Source organism: Maylandia zebra, linkage group LG19, assembly GCF_041146795.1.
Source record: "Maylandia zebra isolate NMK-2024a linkage group LG19, Mzebra_GT3a, whole genome shotgun sequence".
NCBI classification, from domain to species: domain Eukaryota; kingdom Metazoa; phylum Chordata; class Actinopteri; order Cichliformes; family Cichlidae; genus Maylandia; species Maylandia zebra.
In genome coordinates, this window is record NC_135185.1 from 10,543,224 (window position 1) to 10,560,959 (window position 17,736).

The 17,736-nt window shown below is 43.9% G+C and overlaps 1 protein-coding gene and 2 long non-coding RNA genes across 3 annotated transcripts; all 3 read right to left on the minus strand.

Moving 5' to 3' along the window:
* Positions 1-2,686: 2,686 nt before the first annotated feature.
* On the minus strand, positions 2,687-4,200 carry LOC101479953 (uncharacterized). The gene is made up of 3 exons (XR_191580.5): positions 4,186-4,200; positions 3,597-3,807; positions 2,687-3,247 (listed from the first exon to the last, which is right to left on the minus strand). It is a non-coding gene; the product is annotated as an uncharacterized LOC101479953 (long non-coding RNA).
* A 5,818-nt stretch (positions 4,201-10,018) lies between these two features.
* On the minus strand, positions 10,019-11,061 carry LOC143413963 (uncharacterized). Its single transcript, XR_013094526.1, has 2 exons — positions 10,963-11,061; positions 10,019-10,458 (listed from the first exon to the last, which is right to left on the minus strand). It is a non-coding gene; the product is annotated as an uncharacterized LOC143413963 (long non-coding RNA).
* A 1,826-nt stretch (positions 11,062-12,887) lies between these two features.
* LOC105941268 (uncharacterized) lies at positions 12,888-13,853 on the minus strand. The gene is made up of 2 exons (XM_012923389.4): positions 13,694-13,853; positions 12,888-13,458 (listed from the first exon to the last, which is right to left on the minus strand). Exons 1-2 carry the CDS (start codon positions 13,754-13,756, stop codon positions 13,096-13,098), a joined length of 426 nt encoding a protein of 141 aa, XP_012778843.3. The 5' UTR covers positions 13,757-13,853; the 3' UTR covers positions 12,888-13,095.
* Between the last annotated feature and the right edge of the window lie 3,883 nt (positions 13,854-17,736).

Consider the following 17,736-nt stretch of genomic DNA (forward strand, 5'->3'; position numbering starts at 1 on the left):
TTGTCATTTGGCACTTTATCCACCGCAGCCAAGTGTGAAGAGCATGTGTACAGTATCGGCACAGACACGAATGTGGAATTAGATTTATGAGATAAAACTGGTTCAGAGTGCACGAAGCATGAAATAAGCAGGGCCTTCAAAACTCACTCGTTTTGTTACATTCAGCTGCTTATTAACACAAACGTCAAAACAGCCAATCACATGGCAGCATTCAGGCAAGGGGATATGGCAAAGAAGCCTTGCTGAAGGTCAAACAGAGCATCAGAATGAGGAACAAAGGGATCTGCTGGGATGTTTAGGCACCACGACCTCTGAAGTTCACAGAGTGAGACACTGCATGAGCAGCAGTTCTCCGTTGATGCCAGAGGTCAGAGGTCAGAATGACAGACTACTCTGAGTTGACAGGAAGGCAACAAGCTCAAATATCTACTCGGTATAACCACGGCCACAACAGGTGGAACCTTGGAGCAGATGGGTTGCAGCAGCAGAAGACCACACCAGGTGCTCCTCCTGTCGGCTAAGACCAGGAGCCCGAGGCAGATGGTTTAAAAGAGAAGTGAAAGAAGCCATCACCCAAAACTTGTCTGATTGGGACACACACCCGTTTTCACACCTTGGCTTTGTGATTAAGTAGAAGATCAACGGGGGTCCAAATCTGGGACTCTTCACTATTTGACCCAGGAACTGAAGAAGTCCAGATGATTTTCTCTCCAAGCTCTTTAGACCCTGCTCCGTAACCTGACCGCTCAGCAGAAATGTGTCTACGTCTTAGAGACGGTCCCCAGATCATCCAGAAACACAAGCTGCTGCACCTGAAGAAAGTGGCTTTATGGAGGAAAGATCCTGACCTGAAGTGAGCTGCACGTCACGTGATCGGACGCGAATGCAAATCCAGTGAAGCGAACCTCCTATTGAATAAAAGAAGTCATATAGAAACTGAAAAAAGCATAGAAAAAATAACATTTAAAAAATAAAAACCCCAAAACAGACAATTACAGATACATCCTGCTCGTGTGCACGTTATAAATAAGTGAGGGGAAGAGGAGACCAGCACGAGTCTCAAACATACACAGTATTATTTCACTGGAGGTTACGTCATCCTCACAGGCACACACACACTCATCTCTTCATCACTTAGCATGCACGGATGTCATCCTCTCACTCAGCCTGTTTGTGTGTCGTTCGGCACTTTACTCACCTCAGCCAAGTGTGAAGAGCATGTGTACAGTATCGGCACTGCATACACTAAACTGAGGATTGGTTTCCATTTCCAGTCCGGCCCGCATTCAAAAAGGTCGCTGTGTCTGTGCACATGTTATTTTTTGGAAGTCACTGAGAGTCTCAAAGCATGATGAGATACTTGAGTCTGCACTTACAGAGCAAACCACTGCACTCTTCAGCCTTCACATGAGAACAACAGCAGCTTTTCCGAGCTCAGAGCTTCCAGGTGAAACCACAGCTATGGTGGAGGGACCTCCGTATCCAGCACGTCAGAGCTGTTATTGATGAGCAGCAGAGTCTGAGCTCGTGTTTTAGACCCAGACATGAATGTGGGATTAGATCTAACAGATACAATTGGTTCCGAGTGCACGAAACATGAAGCAACCAAGGCCTTCAAAGCCCATTCAGCCGCCCATCCTCACACAGGGGCGTCCTTTGAAGGCGGCAGGTGGAGGAGGAAGGGCATCAGTTCTTCACTCAGTCTCGGTCAATTACTTCTATTTGTCTTGACCTCACAGCCCTTTGTGTTCACAACATTGAGTCAGAGGGGTGATGTGGTTTCTGCTCGTCAACGGAAGGGAGAATTTTTCACGTGTTTCAGATTTTTTTCAAACTTGTTTTCCCATCAAAGCAAACGAAAGTAGTTTATTTTTCATCTTATTTTCAATGGTGGAGGTTTTCTTCAACCAGCCCGTCTTCAAAAAGTAGTGACGTCACTACTTTGAAGACGGGCTGGTTTGTCTTTTTATTTTTATTATTATTATTATTATTATTATTATTATTATTATTATTATATTTTTTTTTAAGACAAATGGGGGAAACGGGAAGTTATCATCTAACAGTATCCAGTGATCCGGCTGCATCCATGGACCGTATGGAAGAGCGCACAGAGCTGGAGCTCAGCCTGCTGGGACGGTCTGTTGGCACGGAGCTCTCACAGCAGCCAGATTATGTCAGATACAGTAAGTAAACGCGCTCCAGCAGCACAATCACGGCCCACGGGTTCCATTCAGCCGCTTGGATCAGCCAATTAAAAAAGAAAAAGAAACGTAAGCATGTGTGACGGTGCATGCAGAAGTAGCGCAAAGAAATCCATGAAATTACAGCACAGAGGATTTAAAGACGTGGGGGGGGGTTGTTTCCCCACTTTATCTATTTATTCTTTTTAAATAAAAACATCCATGAATTGTAGCTTTTAAGGCAACGTCCGTTACAAGCTGATAACGTGCATGCAGAACTTCCGACAGAAACTCCGTTTAATGCTCATGTTTAACCTGTAAAAACAGGATTACACGTTTACCTTCACCTGGAACCAAATTTAGAGTCTGATACACCCCCGCACCTGATCCAGATGTGATGCTCTTGGCTCACGTTTGAGGCTTCTGCACATTTTTCCTCTTATACGTCATGAAATCCAGGAAATTACACAAAAACAAACAAAACCCCACCACAAATAAAACACTGGACTATATATTTTTTACAATTTAAAGTTTAATTTCACAGCATTCACATGTCAAACATCAGATTTGCATCATTCTGAAAGTACAGAACTCATTTACATACAGTCGTTGTCAGACACATGAATACACATGTTTTCCACAGGGTTCAATATTTCTGAATTATCATCGAGCATGTTCCGTTACTGGCGGGAGGATTGGTTGCGTTTCAGAGTTGATGAAGAGCAGGATGCGGAAAGGAGCAGGGCGCGCCCCGGGCCCCGTCGCGCCCCGGGACGCGTCGCGCTCGTTTCGCCCGCTCAACAGTAAATAGTTAAGCTCCCTACTTTATGTGATTTCCTTTTTCTGCCTTTTATTAAACACTAACGTTGTGTCCCCTGCCGGCTTCCGAATGTCCAGCGCGGATCAGATCATCCGGACCAGCCGTGCAGGAGAACCGTGGACAGAAGCAGCGGAGCGACGAGCAGCGTGAAGGCGGCGGGACTCCCGCTGGCGCTCGACGGTGCGGCTGTAGTCGAGTTCTGGGTGTTGGTGCCTCCGGTTCCGCTTTTACCTTGTGCCTCGGCCACCTGCAAAACATGAGATAACCACATGAGTTTAACGAATAGACACTGCACCAGGACACAGGAGTCACTCTCATCATCACCGCCTTCAGCTCAAATTGAATTATTCACGCACTTCACTCCAGGCTCCCCCCCCCCCCCCCTTCAGGTTTTGAATCAAAGTCTGTCAGAGAATCTTTCGTCTCCATTTCTGCCAAACACTGAACTAAATTCTGAGCTGAAGCTGCAGACAGCTGCTGCTCTGGCAGTTGTGCATTTAATTATGCGCAAACAAGCTGCGTTACGCACGGCAGTTTGCGCCTCTTCTGTGAGGGAAAATGTGTAAAAAGATGCTTTAAACACGGGCTGAACTGACCTGGGAGGTGAGATTGAGAGCCAGCAGCAGGACTGCGACGAAAACGATGCTTAGCTTCTTCATGCTGATGTGATGGGAAACTGCTGCGCTCGGTGGAGGAAAGGCAATTGAAACAGGAGGCGCGCAGTCGCACCTTTTATAGCCCCCACCCAACCGACACAGAAACCGCCTTCATCATGCTGCTTTCAGGCGCTTTCAGGCGGAGATAGAGCTGCTCAAGGAGCAGAAGACAGCATAATATAATGCTATATAATGTTTAATTAAAACAGTATTTTAAGCACCCTGGGATCGTCTTTCACACCAAATCCCCCGAATAACTCAAGACAATTATGCAATGGTTCTCAGTTGTTTTTTGCTTTTCCCCGCCATTATAACTACATGTTTGTTCCGTGTGTTCTTTTGTTTGTTTGTCAAACAGCTTATTCTGCATTGTGAGCATCATCGTCTGTAGCCTGCTCCTGTTAGGTGACGGCTGTGTGCAAACAGGAATAGGACCCAAGGTGCAGACTCCGGAGACAGACGTGAACTCAAAAAGGCTTTAATGCTGAACGCAACATGACATAACTAGAAAAACTCAAAATAAACTTACACCGGTGGACAGGTAACACACACAGCAAAATAAACGGTAGATCGCGACACGGACACAGAGAAACACAGGGCTTAAATACACAGAGGGAGCAATCAGGGAATGAGTAACAGGAGGGAAACACAGCTGGGACAAATCAGAACTGACGAGACCAAAGAAGCGTAAACTGAACACACTGAGAAAAGACAGAGACCTTCAAAGTAAAACAGGAAACACATAACACAGACTGAACAAAGACACAGCCTCACATGTAGGCACTACAGAGGGAACAGAGACGTGGGACCAGGGCAGACACAAACACTGAGTGGACACGGGGATATAGGAACTAAGGATACACATAGACGCGAACTAGACAAGGGGATGCAGGTGATAGGGGAGACAGAGCAACTAAAGAAGACAGAGACATAAACCATGAGACAGAACTCAAAGAAACCAAAAAACTAGAAAATATAAATAATATCATACACTCAAAAACCCTGGGTCAACGACCCAGGCATCCTAACAGCTCCATTGTAAAGCGCTTTGAGTGCTCAGATGAGTAGAAAAGCGCTGTATAAGAACCAGTCTATTTACCATTATACACTGGTAAAAATAATAATAATAATAATAATTAAAGTAGCGTTCAAAGTTCATCAGATTTCAGTGGGGTATAAATCATGCTGAATACCTGCACTGATGTGCACTGGGTCATGTGTCAGGAGTGAAAGGATGCCAAGAAATTAAAGTAGCCTGCAGAGGGCACATACCTACAGACACCTGAAAATCAGAGTGAAAACACACGGAGGGACAATGTCAGTGGCCTCCGTCTGTAAAATCATTCCCGACTCGGAGGTTGTCTCACTTTTAGCCCTCTGGTGCACTTGTTGTTAATTTCATTAGCACCAAAGCAGCTTAAACTGATTAGCATCCTCCTCTGCTACTTGACAGCCCAGATCTATATCCTAGAAGTTTAACTTGATGCTCTGATCGGAAAATGCTTCTTTAATTTGATTGTATTACCCTTTAATAAGCAGGGATATAGGTTTTGAATTTTTCCTTTAATTTGTCATCTAAGGCTTCGATTTAACTAACGATAGATAAATGACGACCTCTAGTGGTCAGTCGCTGTCATTGCCGCTTCAGATTCTCCTACGACATGCGTTTAAAGCTGGAGGGTGCTGAGGTGTCTCCGTGTATCACAGGGACCGCTCAGACCCAATGGTTTGGAGGTCAAGTTAGAGAGAAAAGGTCAAGATGGTTGGTATCATCATCATCATCATCATCACCATGGTTGAAAACCAGGAAGCTGACAGTCCAGTTTCCAAACATGTCAGAGTACTGGCTTCTGAAGTGTGTGAGCCGCCTGGAAGCATTTTAAACACTTTGATTTCTAGTTGTTATTACTAATAATTACTGGTAGTAGCCATTGTAGTATTATCCAGTTAAAATAAAGGTTACATAAATAACCTTTATTGTTATAATAGAAAAAAAAAACGCATCTTTACGTTTAAATAAGGAAATACAGTCTTAGAGTATGTCTGATAGAGCCTTGTGGAACTCCAGATGCAGAAATTTAACTGAGAAATTCCTTTAAAAATCACATTTACACCAACTTAAAGCCAAACTCAACTCTTGCACAATATGACAGAAAGTGTCCTGTAGGTTTCACACTACATTTATTCTTTTACAAATGTCTTCAAGAGTTCAGCTAAGCACAGATCTCCACTTGTTTTCTACAACGCAGGGAAACAATATTCCACATTTTTATCCAGTCGCTCAGATTTATTTTGCACAAACATGTAAACCCGGTTGCTAATCTACTAATCAACACACTGAACATATTGTGTCATTTCCAGCAGACTGAGCTGTCATGTATTAGTGAACTTCATCAAAATTTCACAACCGAAAATTAAGAAACTTTGGCCACAAACATCTGAATGTACAGAAACACAAAAGCTTCAAAGAACCATTTTAAACAAGTACAGGAAGTACATTTTATTTAAACTCTCAAGTCTGTATCTGCACAGAGCCTTCGACATGCATGTTTGTACATTACAACCTTTTTTGTAAAAGAAATAACCAGAATAAATAAACGAATTAAACTTGTCATGTTTTTCTAAACTGGTTAAATAATTTAGTAGTAGTAAGTACGCCTGAGTATTTAGAGCAGTACAAACAAACGTTTGCTCGTGCCTGACTAGCAGCAAGCTCAGTCTAAAACAATCCACACTGTGTACTTTAGAGTTTTTGTTTAAAATGTCTGAACCGTCTCAGGTTCCAGTTTTTACAGGATGTAGTGACAGGCTGAACATGTTGCATCAGTGCAGCATGTTTAAAAAGGGAACTTTATGATCGTATAGACAACAAATTACTCATCATGGCTGAGGTGCTGCTTCTCTTTTTGTTCTTATTCTTGGTGAAATCTCTACATCATCTACTGTACAGCGTCGATATAATCCTTTATAACGTCGACTGAGCCGAGTCAGGCATCCTGCAAACCACCAGATTGCTAATTTTGCTGGTTAACCCCGTTTCTTCTTCAGAGCCATCACCATATATAAGGTCAAATACGAGTCCTGACAGTGCTGACCGTGTAACAGCTGGGATGGGCGCCAGCAACGCTGAATTAGACAAGGAAGGAAACGAATGGATGGAATTCCGAGTTTTTCGTGTAATCTAGTGGTAGGACACACCTGAGGGAAGAATCATGACACAGAGTGCATACTGTGTTCCCACTGCACCCCTTAGTGTCACCACTGTGGATCCTCTGCCATCATCTCATTGGATGCTCAGCATCAGAGATGATAGATAATCAGGTTGGCACAGTTTTTGGGTTATGTCTTTGTTGTACTGCAGCATGTTGAACAATAATTAAAAGCTACACTTTCACTGAGTGTAGGCCCTCCAGACCGGCCCATCACTCCAAAGTGGGTCGACCCACCGGGAAAACCCCCAGTATGTCAGATTGCATCCTCCTCTGCACAGTTTCCACTGGTGACCAACACCAGGTCTCTTTAACCCCGACTGATCCAGCACGGAGATGTTATTATTGATGATCCACGTTTGATGTGAATGCCCGACTGCCTCAGTTAAGGTCAGAGGTCATGATTCAACTGTTAAAAAAAAATAAAAAAGACTGTGGGAGAGTCCAAGAAAACCACTGCTGACCAAAAAGATCACAAAAGCTCATCTCACATCTGCTAACAAACATCTGGATGATACCCGAGACTTCAGTGAAATATTCTGTGGACTGATAGCAGAGGCTGAACCATTTCCTGTTAGATTTGCGTCAGACTCACAGCGTTTCATAAAGGGAACATCCCAGCAGCAGGCAGACACTGTGGTGGTTTGGGATGCAGTGTGACTGAGGGAATTGTGCTCTCCACCAGGAAACCCTGAAGGAGGATGTCTGCCCATCAGCTCAGTCATTGTCCTGGTGTATATTCATTTCACACAGCACTGGCAGGTTTGAACAACTTTGTTTTAACAAAGAAAATCTGCATTAAAACAAAAACACCACGTTGTATTCACTGACTTTCTCCAACACTGTACATCATGCGGGTTTATTAGCAGGACTGATTTCTGAATGTTACGATACTGACTTTACCCACAGCCTCACAGTAACATCCTCGTACCCTTATCATCATATCTCCAGGTTTTTGAGGGAAATGCAACCTCAGATAAACACCATTTACAAAATGCAGAAGCACCATCTGAAACACTGAGTCTGCACCATCATCAGCTCAGAAAACCACTTTCAGCAGCAATAGCTTGAAGTACTGGTTTTCTGTGTTACTTTATAAGGCTCGCACATCATTCTGGAGGAAATTTTACTTCTGCTTTACATCATTGCTTCAGTCGAGGTCGGTGGTTTGGGCTAGTGCAACCCAGGCTTCAGCTGCCGCCAACACTTTAGTACACAGGAGCTCACGGCCCGCACCACTGCAAGGTGCCCACATCATCAGCTGTGCTGAGTTTGGTTTTTCTTGAAACACGCGCTCTGCATTACAGGCAAACGCCTCCACTGTGTGTGAAAGGACAGATTTCTTTCTCTTCTCAGTTTTTACAGAGAAGAGAAAGACTTTTTTTTAGAGAGAGGGGAAGTGCTGATTGGGCCGTATCATTAGCAAATTATCTTAAAAGTCTTTCTTTGGCTCGTGACTTCGTTTACTTCATCTTGGGTTTGATTATTTATTTTAATTAACTGCTAAACTAACTGTTGGTTATGTTACTTACCAGATGATTTTTTGAATATTTATTTCCCCCCATTGTATTGAACCGGTGTGATCAGCTACCATTTAAGTTTCCTTTATTTCCTGTGTGTTAGGCTGCTGTTATTCTGTCGAGCAGTCAGTTTGGAGGCTTGAGTTCAGGGGCTGCTGTTGTTAGTTTACTTTGGATATTTCTACATTTTGGGGTAAATAAAACCCACTTTTTCCCTAATCACCACTAACTCACACTCACACGGACCTTGAGGTGAATTTCCTGGGAGTTTTGAGAAAACTGTGAGCCTCTTGAACGTCTTCCACTCATGGATAATCTCTCACTGCAGAATGATGATCTTTGTTCTTATGAACAGACTGAGTGTTGGTCTCTAACATCACTACTGACGTTGTGTCAACACACCTAAATGTTGCAGATCTGCTAACTGGTCTGACAGAGGTGCTCACACCTGATGAGGATCAGTTAAGTGTGTGTTTGATTAGCAGCACCTGGCTCATAGTTACTCTCATAATGAAGCAGCAAGGCTGGACTTTGGCTTCATGTTTGTGAAATAATGGTGACACATCATGTAATATATTGTTCATTTGAAGCTGTATTTACTTAACTGATCAAACCTTTAAACCACCACATATTAAATAATCAGCATCGTCACATTTATCAAACTTCTCATACTGTTTTCAGCGCTGTGACTGAAACCTGCTTTATTTTTTCAGTTCATCCTCATTGGGTCTTACTTTCACCTGTGATCTACACCTGTCCATTATTCCCCAGCCACACCCCTGCATCCTGTCACAGTGTACACACTCCGTGTAGCCTACTTTACTAGATAGTCTTCCTCAGTTTGTCAGTCTTTCCTACTGTTTCCAGTTTTCACTTCCTTTTCATCTGTTTGTGTTTGAGCTTGTTTACTGATTCTGACTTCAGCTCCTCGTATTTTCCCTCTTCTTCCTCTGCGTGTCTCCCTTTTGAGTTCTTTCCCTCCAAGTTATCACAGATTCACTTTGCAAATATTATTTCATCTCTTGGATCTCTGAGCTCATACTGAAAATATAATATAAAGAAAGTTGGTATAATTTTACATTCCGCTCCACTTTTAAAAGTGATCCGTGCTTTTAACACATCCAGGCCGAGTTACTGCAGTTTTGTGTCAGATGGGCCAAAACGCTCCTGGCGATGCGTCTACATGTTAGAATTCACTTCATAGTTTTCATACTGGTACTTTCAGCAAGTCTGCAAAGGTTAAACAAGCTGAACGTAAAAAAGCGATTCAGCTTTTGTGATGAGGTTCAAATTAAAAATAAAAGTTTTTTCAAGCGAGATGTTTGACCATCACACCTCTACTGTACAACCAACGGTTCTATGCAACAGAATAAATGCAAGCAGCTGCGTAAATGTGCATAATTGCACATCTAGAGCAGAGCAGGCTTTAAAATAGCTGCTTTTCGATTCTATCAGCCGCACGTTTATTTACAGTCACCCGAAACCAGATTAAGCTGAGCCTGATAATCCGCCTGTGCGGCTGACACGGACACCAAACCTGATTATCAGTGTTCTCAGTTCACCTGCTCAACCTCTTCCAGCATCTATACTTCACATACCGTGACGCTCCACGGGGGAAAAAACAACAGCTCAGTCACGTGTTCCTACAATTTACAGTTTTATTCTTTTTATAAAATTCGAGAAATCTGGTCTAAAGTACAAAACTCGTTCGTGTACAATCACTTGAAACGGATTGTCTTCTTCACGGGTGCGTAAAGACAGCCAATCGGGGCGGCGAGCGCTCCTTTCAAAACATTTCCCATCAACACTGAAAACGATTTCACTTCAAAGAAAAAATACATTGAATCTGGAATAAAACTAAAGATGCGTCTCCAGTCCACGCGTGACGGCTGTGCCGTGTCCGCTCGCTCAGGCGTGAAACAGAAGAGCCGCGAGCAGCAGCGGGGACAGCAGCAGCGTGGAGAGGGCGGGACCTCCGCAGCCACTCTTAGTGGGTTCACTGGTGGAGATGGAGGTGGAGCTGGTGGTGGAGGTGTTGGTGCTGGGGAGGGCGGTGCTGGCTGCCTCGGCCCTCTGAAACACACAAAAGCGAACTGCGATCACGGAGGGTCACGACAAACTCCTGATCCCGTGAAAACTTTAAACACCACGCGAGCGAAAATCTTCATTTTAATCATTTCATCAAAATTCCACAAAAACAGAATTTCCCCTCACGTTTACTTCTACCCTCAAATCTGGTGTAAGGAATCTTCCACTCGGGATTCTTTGCGCTCCCACGATAAATGTTACTCATTCCACATTTTAACACTGACGTTGTTTTTTACTCATCAGGCCCGGGGGCACGAAAAACCCGCCGGTCTTTATTTCTGCCCAACGTTATTTCCACAGCTCTAAACTCGGAGTTTGTGGAAGTTTGGAGTTTCTCCTTCAGTCTCGGATGCTCCTCAACATAAGCCTTAAAGCTCCTTATGTCCGCATTTAATTAGGCGCAAACAAACTGCGTTTCCGCCGCATCTTTAAAAGAAAAGGTGCTGAAAGATTTAGTTTTTATTAAAAAGATGCAATGGTGAAACTGACCTGAGAGCTGAGACGGAGAGCCAGCAGCAGAACTGCGAGGGAAACGATGCTCAGCGTCTTCATGCTGGAGGTGATGGAGGCTCGTTTTCTCTGTCGGGTGGAGGAACAGTGAATGAACGGGAGGCGCAGGTCGGGCTTTTATAGGCTTTGAATTTACCGCTGATGTATATATGGTGACATCTAGCGGCCGCTCGCTGACTCACAGACGCTGCTCTGGAGTGTGTGTGTGTGTGTGTGTGTGTGTGTGTGTGTGTGTGTGTGTGTGTGTGTGTGTGTGTGTGTGTGTGTGTGTGTGTGTGTGTGTGTGTGTCTTTAACTCCATTCCAGCCACATGACTAGATGAGCACCGCACTATTCTCATTGTCATTGGCCTGTCAGTCAAAGCTGGAAAGGAATGACTTCTATTGACTTTATATTGATCATGTGTCATTGTTCTATTGAGGAAACGTTATTTTGACATCATTAACATGTCATCAGCTAAACAGCTGTAAAGACTGTGAACACACTGATTTCTGCTGGATGTTTTGGTGCACGACTCTGTGGGGACGTGTTTGCTGGGCAGCGAGCAGGAAACCCGTCCTCCAGCCTGCTGATTTAACCTCACAGTGCAACGGCCAGCTGGAGGTTACCTCACCAATGTGGATTGTTTACCTGCAAGCCAGTAAGACTCCCGTTACTAAAAAAAAGTCGCCTGCAAGTCCCCAGCTTGTACACAATAACCTGCAGAAAGTGTTTTGTGAGATAAGGTGGGCCGTGCATACCTGCAGGCCGTGTCGACAGGAGTCCGAACTGTTAGAAGTGATTCAGGCTTTTAACTGGCTGAGAAGAATCGAGGTGGCTGGCGGGACATGTTTGTACCAAATTTCAGTCCATTGTGCAGAAATAAAGAAACCTCAGAGGTCATATAGAAGAAACACTAACAGGCTACTCAGCTCTGCATCATATTTAGAAAATTACAGAGTGAATTATGGAGGTTTTTAATGCAGCACCATCAGGTGAACAGCGTGAGAGAAAGAGGAAACTAGCACCCGTCTCAAACAGTAAAGGAAATACGCAGTTTTATTTTGAGGAAGATTACATCATCCTCACAGACCCACACACCTCGCTCACGTCTTCATCACTTTGCATAAACGTCCTCTTCTCACTCGGCCCGTTTCTGTTGTAGTTTATCTCTAACCAACATGTTTCCAATGTTAACAGGTCTGATGTGTAAGTCTGAATAAACTAAAGGTTGTTAATAATTCAGAAAGTATCTGTGCAGGGAGGGATCTCTGCCTCCAGCATGCCTGTGGAGCTATGAGCTGTTATTGATGAGCAGAGTGAGCTGGTGTGACTCACAGGGAGACTAGCAAACAGAGGCTGGATCCTTTGATTTTGGACAGTAGTCAGACTTCGGTGTAAACATGCGAGCACCAATCCATCCTGCTTTATACCAGCAGCACATGTTTGTCAAGGTGTGGGTAGATTTTCTTTAGACACTTCAGGCCCCTCAGAAAAAAACTGAGCCACGGTGCGTCCTGCTGGTAAAAGTGCACCTTCTAGAATACACTGTATATAAGATGGACACAGTCACGTCTCAGTCCCGAAGCAGTTTTACATTTATGTTAGCTGTATATTTGAGTTCCAAATTAAAACCTTTCTGCATGTACACACAGAAACTTCTGAATCTGGAGGCTTAGACCTAAGTTCACCACATGTGAGGCAGCAGGTGTGCCCTGTGTTGACTAGCATTACCACAGGAAGCTCAGATTTTCTCGTCAGGGTTAGGGTGCCAATTTAAAATAGCTGAAACCAGATTAAGAGGCTGAAGGAGCCTGATAGTCAGACCTGGTGTGACTGAGCCACAGCGGGTCAGACCATCGGGGCTCTGAACTCACTCATGCAGCTTCACTTTTCCCGCACAGGAAGGAAACAGTCACGTGGTCTTAGATTTTAAGTTTTATTCAGTTGACATCAAAGCACAGCCTTTCAGTCCCAAATGTTTTACAGCATTTAGACAAACTTCATAGTCAGTGACACCGGAAACAGGAGCACCTCCATGACTCACTCCTGTTCTCAGAGTTCAGGAGGAAACAGCTTTTTATTAAACCTCCTTTCCAAGTTTCCACGGAGTCCAGGCCGATCCGGATCCAGTCATCCGGACCAGCTGTGGAGGAGAGCCAACAGAGCCAGCAGCGGAGTGCAGGCGGCGGGTCCCCGGGAGCCGGTCCCTGTCGGAGGCCTGCTTCTTGGAGAAGTCGCAGTCTTCACAGTGGAAAGTGTGGACGCCGTGGCAGAGACTGCCTTCACCGTGGAGGACTTTACTGTGGACGCCGCGGTCATAGTGGACAACGTAGATGCGCTGAGCGTGGAGGACTTGACCGTGGACGCCGTGGAATGGCTGACCGTGGAGGACTTGATAATGGACGCCGTGGACGGGCTGACCGTGGAGGACTTGATCGTGGACGACTTGATCGTGGACGCTGGGGACGCCGTGGACACGTGCCCCCGGGCCATCTGCAACACAAGAGACGCCATGAAGCTGAGGAAGTGCGGCTGCACACCGTGGGGAGGCTGAGAGGCCCTTAGAGTTACCTCCACCTTTGATCAGGTGTTTAAATTTAACGTTTGACAAAAAGTTTGTCCCGCAGCCTCTCCTGCCCCTCCACGCGACATTTAAAGCTTCTTAACGTAATGCAACTCCTCAGCACGAACACGACACTCACGACACTTGGACAAAAACGTAACTCACCTGTGAGCTGAGCTGGAGAATCAGCAGCAGCGATGCGAGGACGACCACACGCAGCGTCTTCATGTCGGCTGTGCTCTGCTGGGGGGAGGAAAGGTGATTGACCACAGAGGCGCACAGCCCACCTTTTATAGCCCCCACGCCTCGACACACCCCTATCTGCTGCGTTCACGGGATGTCGCAGATGTCGCTTCTCAAGTCAACCGTGATCATGTTTAACACCTAATGTTGTTTTTATTTGTAAACACATATTTAACCAATGATGATCCAGAACAACCAAACAAACCGAAAAGTACAACAAATTGTAAAAAAAAAAGTACATTTTTTGCAGTTATTTATTGCATGTGATGAAATTTATGTCTGCATGCTTCTATCTGTCTGAGTCGTTGGCTATGTCCCAATTCAGGGTCTGCACGCTTGAAGTACGCGCACTACGCGTACTACGTACGGTGCGTACTATGAGTACGAGAAGTGCGGAAGTGAGAGGCTTGTAAAATGGGACGGTATACGCTTCGTCGCGCTGTTCAGGTTGCCTAGCAACCATGATACTAACCGCGAGACACGTTACATACAGCTTTGTTTGACAGAAATGAAGGAGAAAAATGTTTTGTTGGTCATTCATTTTTGCCATGACATCACTTTGATTAGTTGAGTATCTGAGGCTGAGACCACGGGACTGTAAAACATGATTGTTGGGCTTCATTTCTGTGCTGAACAGTCATATATATATGACTGAACAGTCATATATATATATATATATATATATATATATACATATATACATACATATACATATATATATATATATATATATATATATATATATATATATATATATATATATATATATATATATATACAGGGAGTGCAGAATTATTAGGCAAATGAGTATTTTGTCCACATCATCCTCTTCATGCATGTTGTCTTACTCCAAGCTGTATAGGCTCGAAAGCCTACTACCAATTAAGCATATTAGGTGATGTGCATCTCTGTAATGAGAAGGGGTGTGGTCTAATGACATCAACACCCTATATCAGGTGTGCATAATTATTAGGCAACTTCCTTTCCTTTGGGTAACCGGGTTAAAAGAAGGACTTGACAGGCTCAGAAAAGTCTAAAATAGTGAGATATCTTGCAGAGGGATGCAGCAGTCTCAAAATTGCAAAGCTTCTGAAGCGTGATCATCGAACAATCAAGCGTTTCATTCAAAATAGTCAACAGGGTCGCAAGAAGCGTGTGGAAAAACCAAGGCGCCAAATAACTGCCCATGAACTGATAAAAGTCAAGCGTGCAGCTGCCAAGATGCCACTTGCCACCAGTTTGGCCATATTTCAGAGCTGCAACATCACTGGAGTGCCCAAAAGCACAAGGTGTGCAATACTCTGAGACATGGCCAAGGTAAGAAAGGCTGAAAGACGACCACCACTGAACAAGACACACAAGCTGAAACGTCAAGACTGGGCCAAGAAATATCTCAAGACTGATTTTTCTAAGGTTTTATGGACTGATGAAATGAGAGTGAGTCTTGATGGGCCAGATGGATGGGCCCGTGGCTGGATTGGTAAAGGGCAGAGAGCTCCAGTCCGACTCAGACGCCAGCAAGGTGGAGGTGGAGTACTGGTTTGGGCTGGTATCATCAAAGATGAGCTTGTGGGGCCTTTTCGGGTTGAGGATGGAGTCAAGCTCAACTCCCAGTCCTACTGCCAGTTTCTGGAAGACACCTTCTTCAAGCAGTGGTACAGGAAGAAGTCTGCATCCTTCAAGAAAAACATGATTTTCATGCAGGACAATGCTCCATCACACGCGTCCAAGTACTCCACAGCGTGGCTGGCAAGAAAGGGTATAAAAGAAGAAAAACTAATGACATGGCCTCCTTGTTCACCTGATCTGAACCCCATTGAGAACCTGTGGTCCATCATCAAATGTGAGATTTACAAGGAGGGAAAACAGTACACCTCTCTGAACAGTGTCTGGGAGGCTGTGGTTGCTGCTGCACGCAATGTTGATGGTGAACAGATCAAAACACTGACAGAATCCATGGATGGCAGGCTTTTGAGTGTCCTTGCAAAGAAAGGTGGCTATATTGGTCGCTGATTTGTTTTTGTTTTGTTTTTGAATGTCAGAAATGTATATTTGTGAATGTGGAGATGTTATATTGGTTTCACTGGTAAAAATAAATAATTGAAATGGGTATATATTTGTTTTTTGTTAAGTTGCCTAATAATTATGCACAGTAATAGTCACCTGCACACACAGGTATCCCCCTAAAATAGCTAAAACTAAAAACAAACTAAAAACGACTTCCAAAAACATTCAGCTTTGATATTAATGAGTTTTTTGGGTTCATTGAGAACATGGTTGTTGTTCAATAATAAAATTATTCCTCAAAAATACAACTTGCCTAATAATTCTGCACTCCGTGTGTGTGTGTGTGTGTGTGTGTGTGTGTGTGTGTGTCCATATATCACTGACTTTCAGCTTGTTGTGTGTTTGTGGACATATGACTGACTTTAATTATTAAACATTAGCACATAAGTGTCGTCATATTCAGTACTTTTGACAGTTCACTCTTCGGCCGCTCCAACTTATTAGGGAAATTCCACATACATAAATGTCAATTTCAAAACTAAACCCCATCATTTAATTTGTTTTTGATTGAAATTGAATATTACTTAAACTCTTAAACTTTTTTTTATTGGAAGTTAATTTATCATTGATTGAAATTCATTCAGAAATGTTTAAGGAATGAGCTGTCACAACTTTCAAGTACAAAGTTGTTATGAAGTCTGTCACATTCCCCCCCTTTTTTCTTTTTTTTTTTTATCATTTATTTATTTATCCTTCTTATTTCATTGTACTGTATATTGTTACTCTTATTTGCCTTGTATGTCTACTGTACAAACTGAACTGGAATGACTGACTGTTCGCTTTATAATTTCAATAAAGTTTTGAAAAGAAAACCCCTCTTCGGCCGCTCCCTTCTGCCGTAATTTGCAGCAAAATTATCCACACCCACCGCCACGCTATGAATTGTGGGATATATGGGACCACGAAGCGTGCACCGGACCACGCTTGATATTTGGGGAAATCGACGGCGCATTTGGAGTATGCATTTGAAGCACACTTCGAATTGGGACAGCCGTCGTCGCGTGGCGGTGACGTAACCGCACTTAAAATGCGTACTTCATTGGGACACAGCCCCTGAGTTGGGACACAGCCGTTGGCACCTGCGTGAGTTCATCTCCATGAAGGATGTCTGCTTTGTCCAATCAGGATGAGCCTTCCACCTGTCAGGAGCCTGGTGGCTTCGGAGACAGATTTTTCTATCCTCCAAAACAAAGCATGGCAAAAAAAAAGTTGGATATAATTTAACAAAAGTCTCATATGTTGAGGGTGTCACGAACATATTGTCTTGATTTGACCAGGTTGGGTCTTCTCAGTGCTGTTTGAGCTCATTAATAAAGTGTAGGCTGGTTTGGTTCAGTAGGACATGATGAGTGATGACTGTGTGTCTTTAAATAAGAAACAACTGACAGGAGGCGATACGGTGTGAACTGCTCTGCATGAGACAGAAAATCATTTTGATTAAACATCTGACCCACCGTCACATCTCCGTCACTAAACCACATGTGATAAAGGAGAACCTGGTGTTTATATGAGATGTCCTTATTGTTCCATACTAAGGCTCTGTGTGGGGAGAAGAGGTGAATCCTGTGATCACAGGTCGTGGTTTCTCCTGATGATGTGCCACGTCCAGCACAGCTGAGGTGCTGCGATTGGCCTGAGGGACCAGATCTCCTCCACTCCTCTTTGATGGTCTCAACAGAGCCTGAGGAACTCATTCATTTATTCTGCAGCTCTGTTATCTTTTCATCAGCTTCACCGTCTCCTTGAAGACTGAGATGAGAGCTTCACTGATGGCTCTTGATTGTGTTTTTTGAATTTGATCTCTCGTTGATCTTATCACAAATATTATGAATGATATTGTTTTGGTCTTAGACACCTGAGAAGCTGCTCGGGTAGATGATGTTTCTTTGTGTTTGACA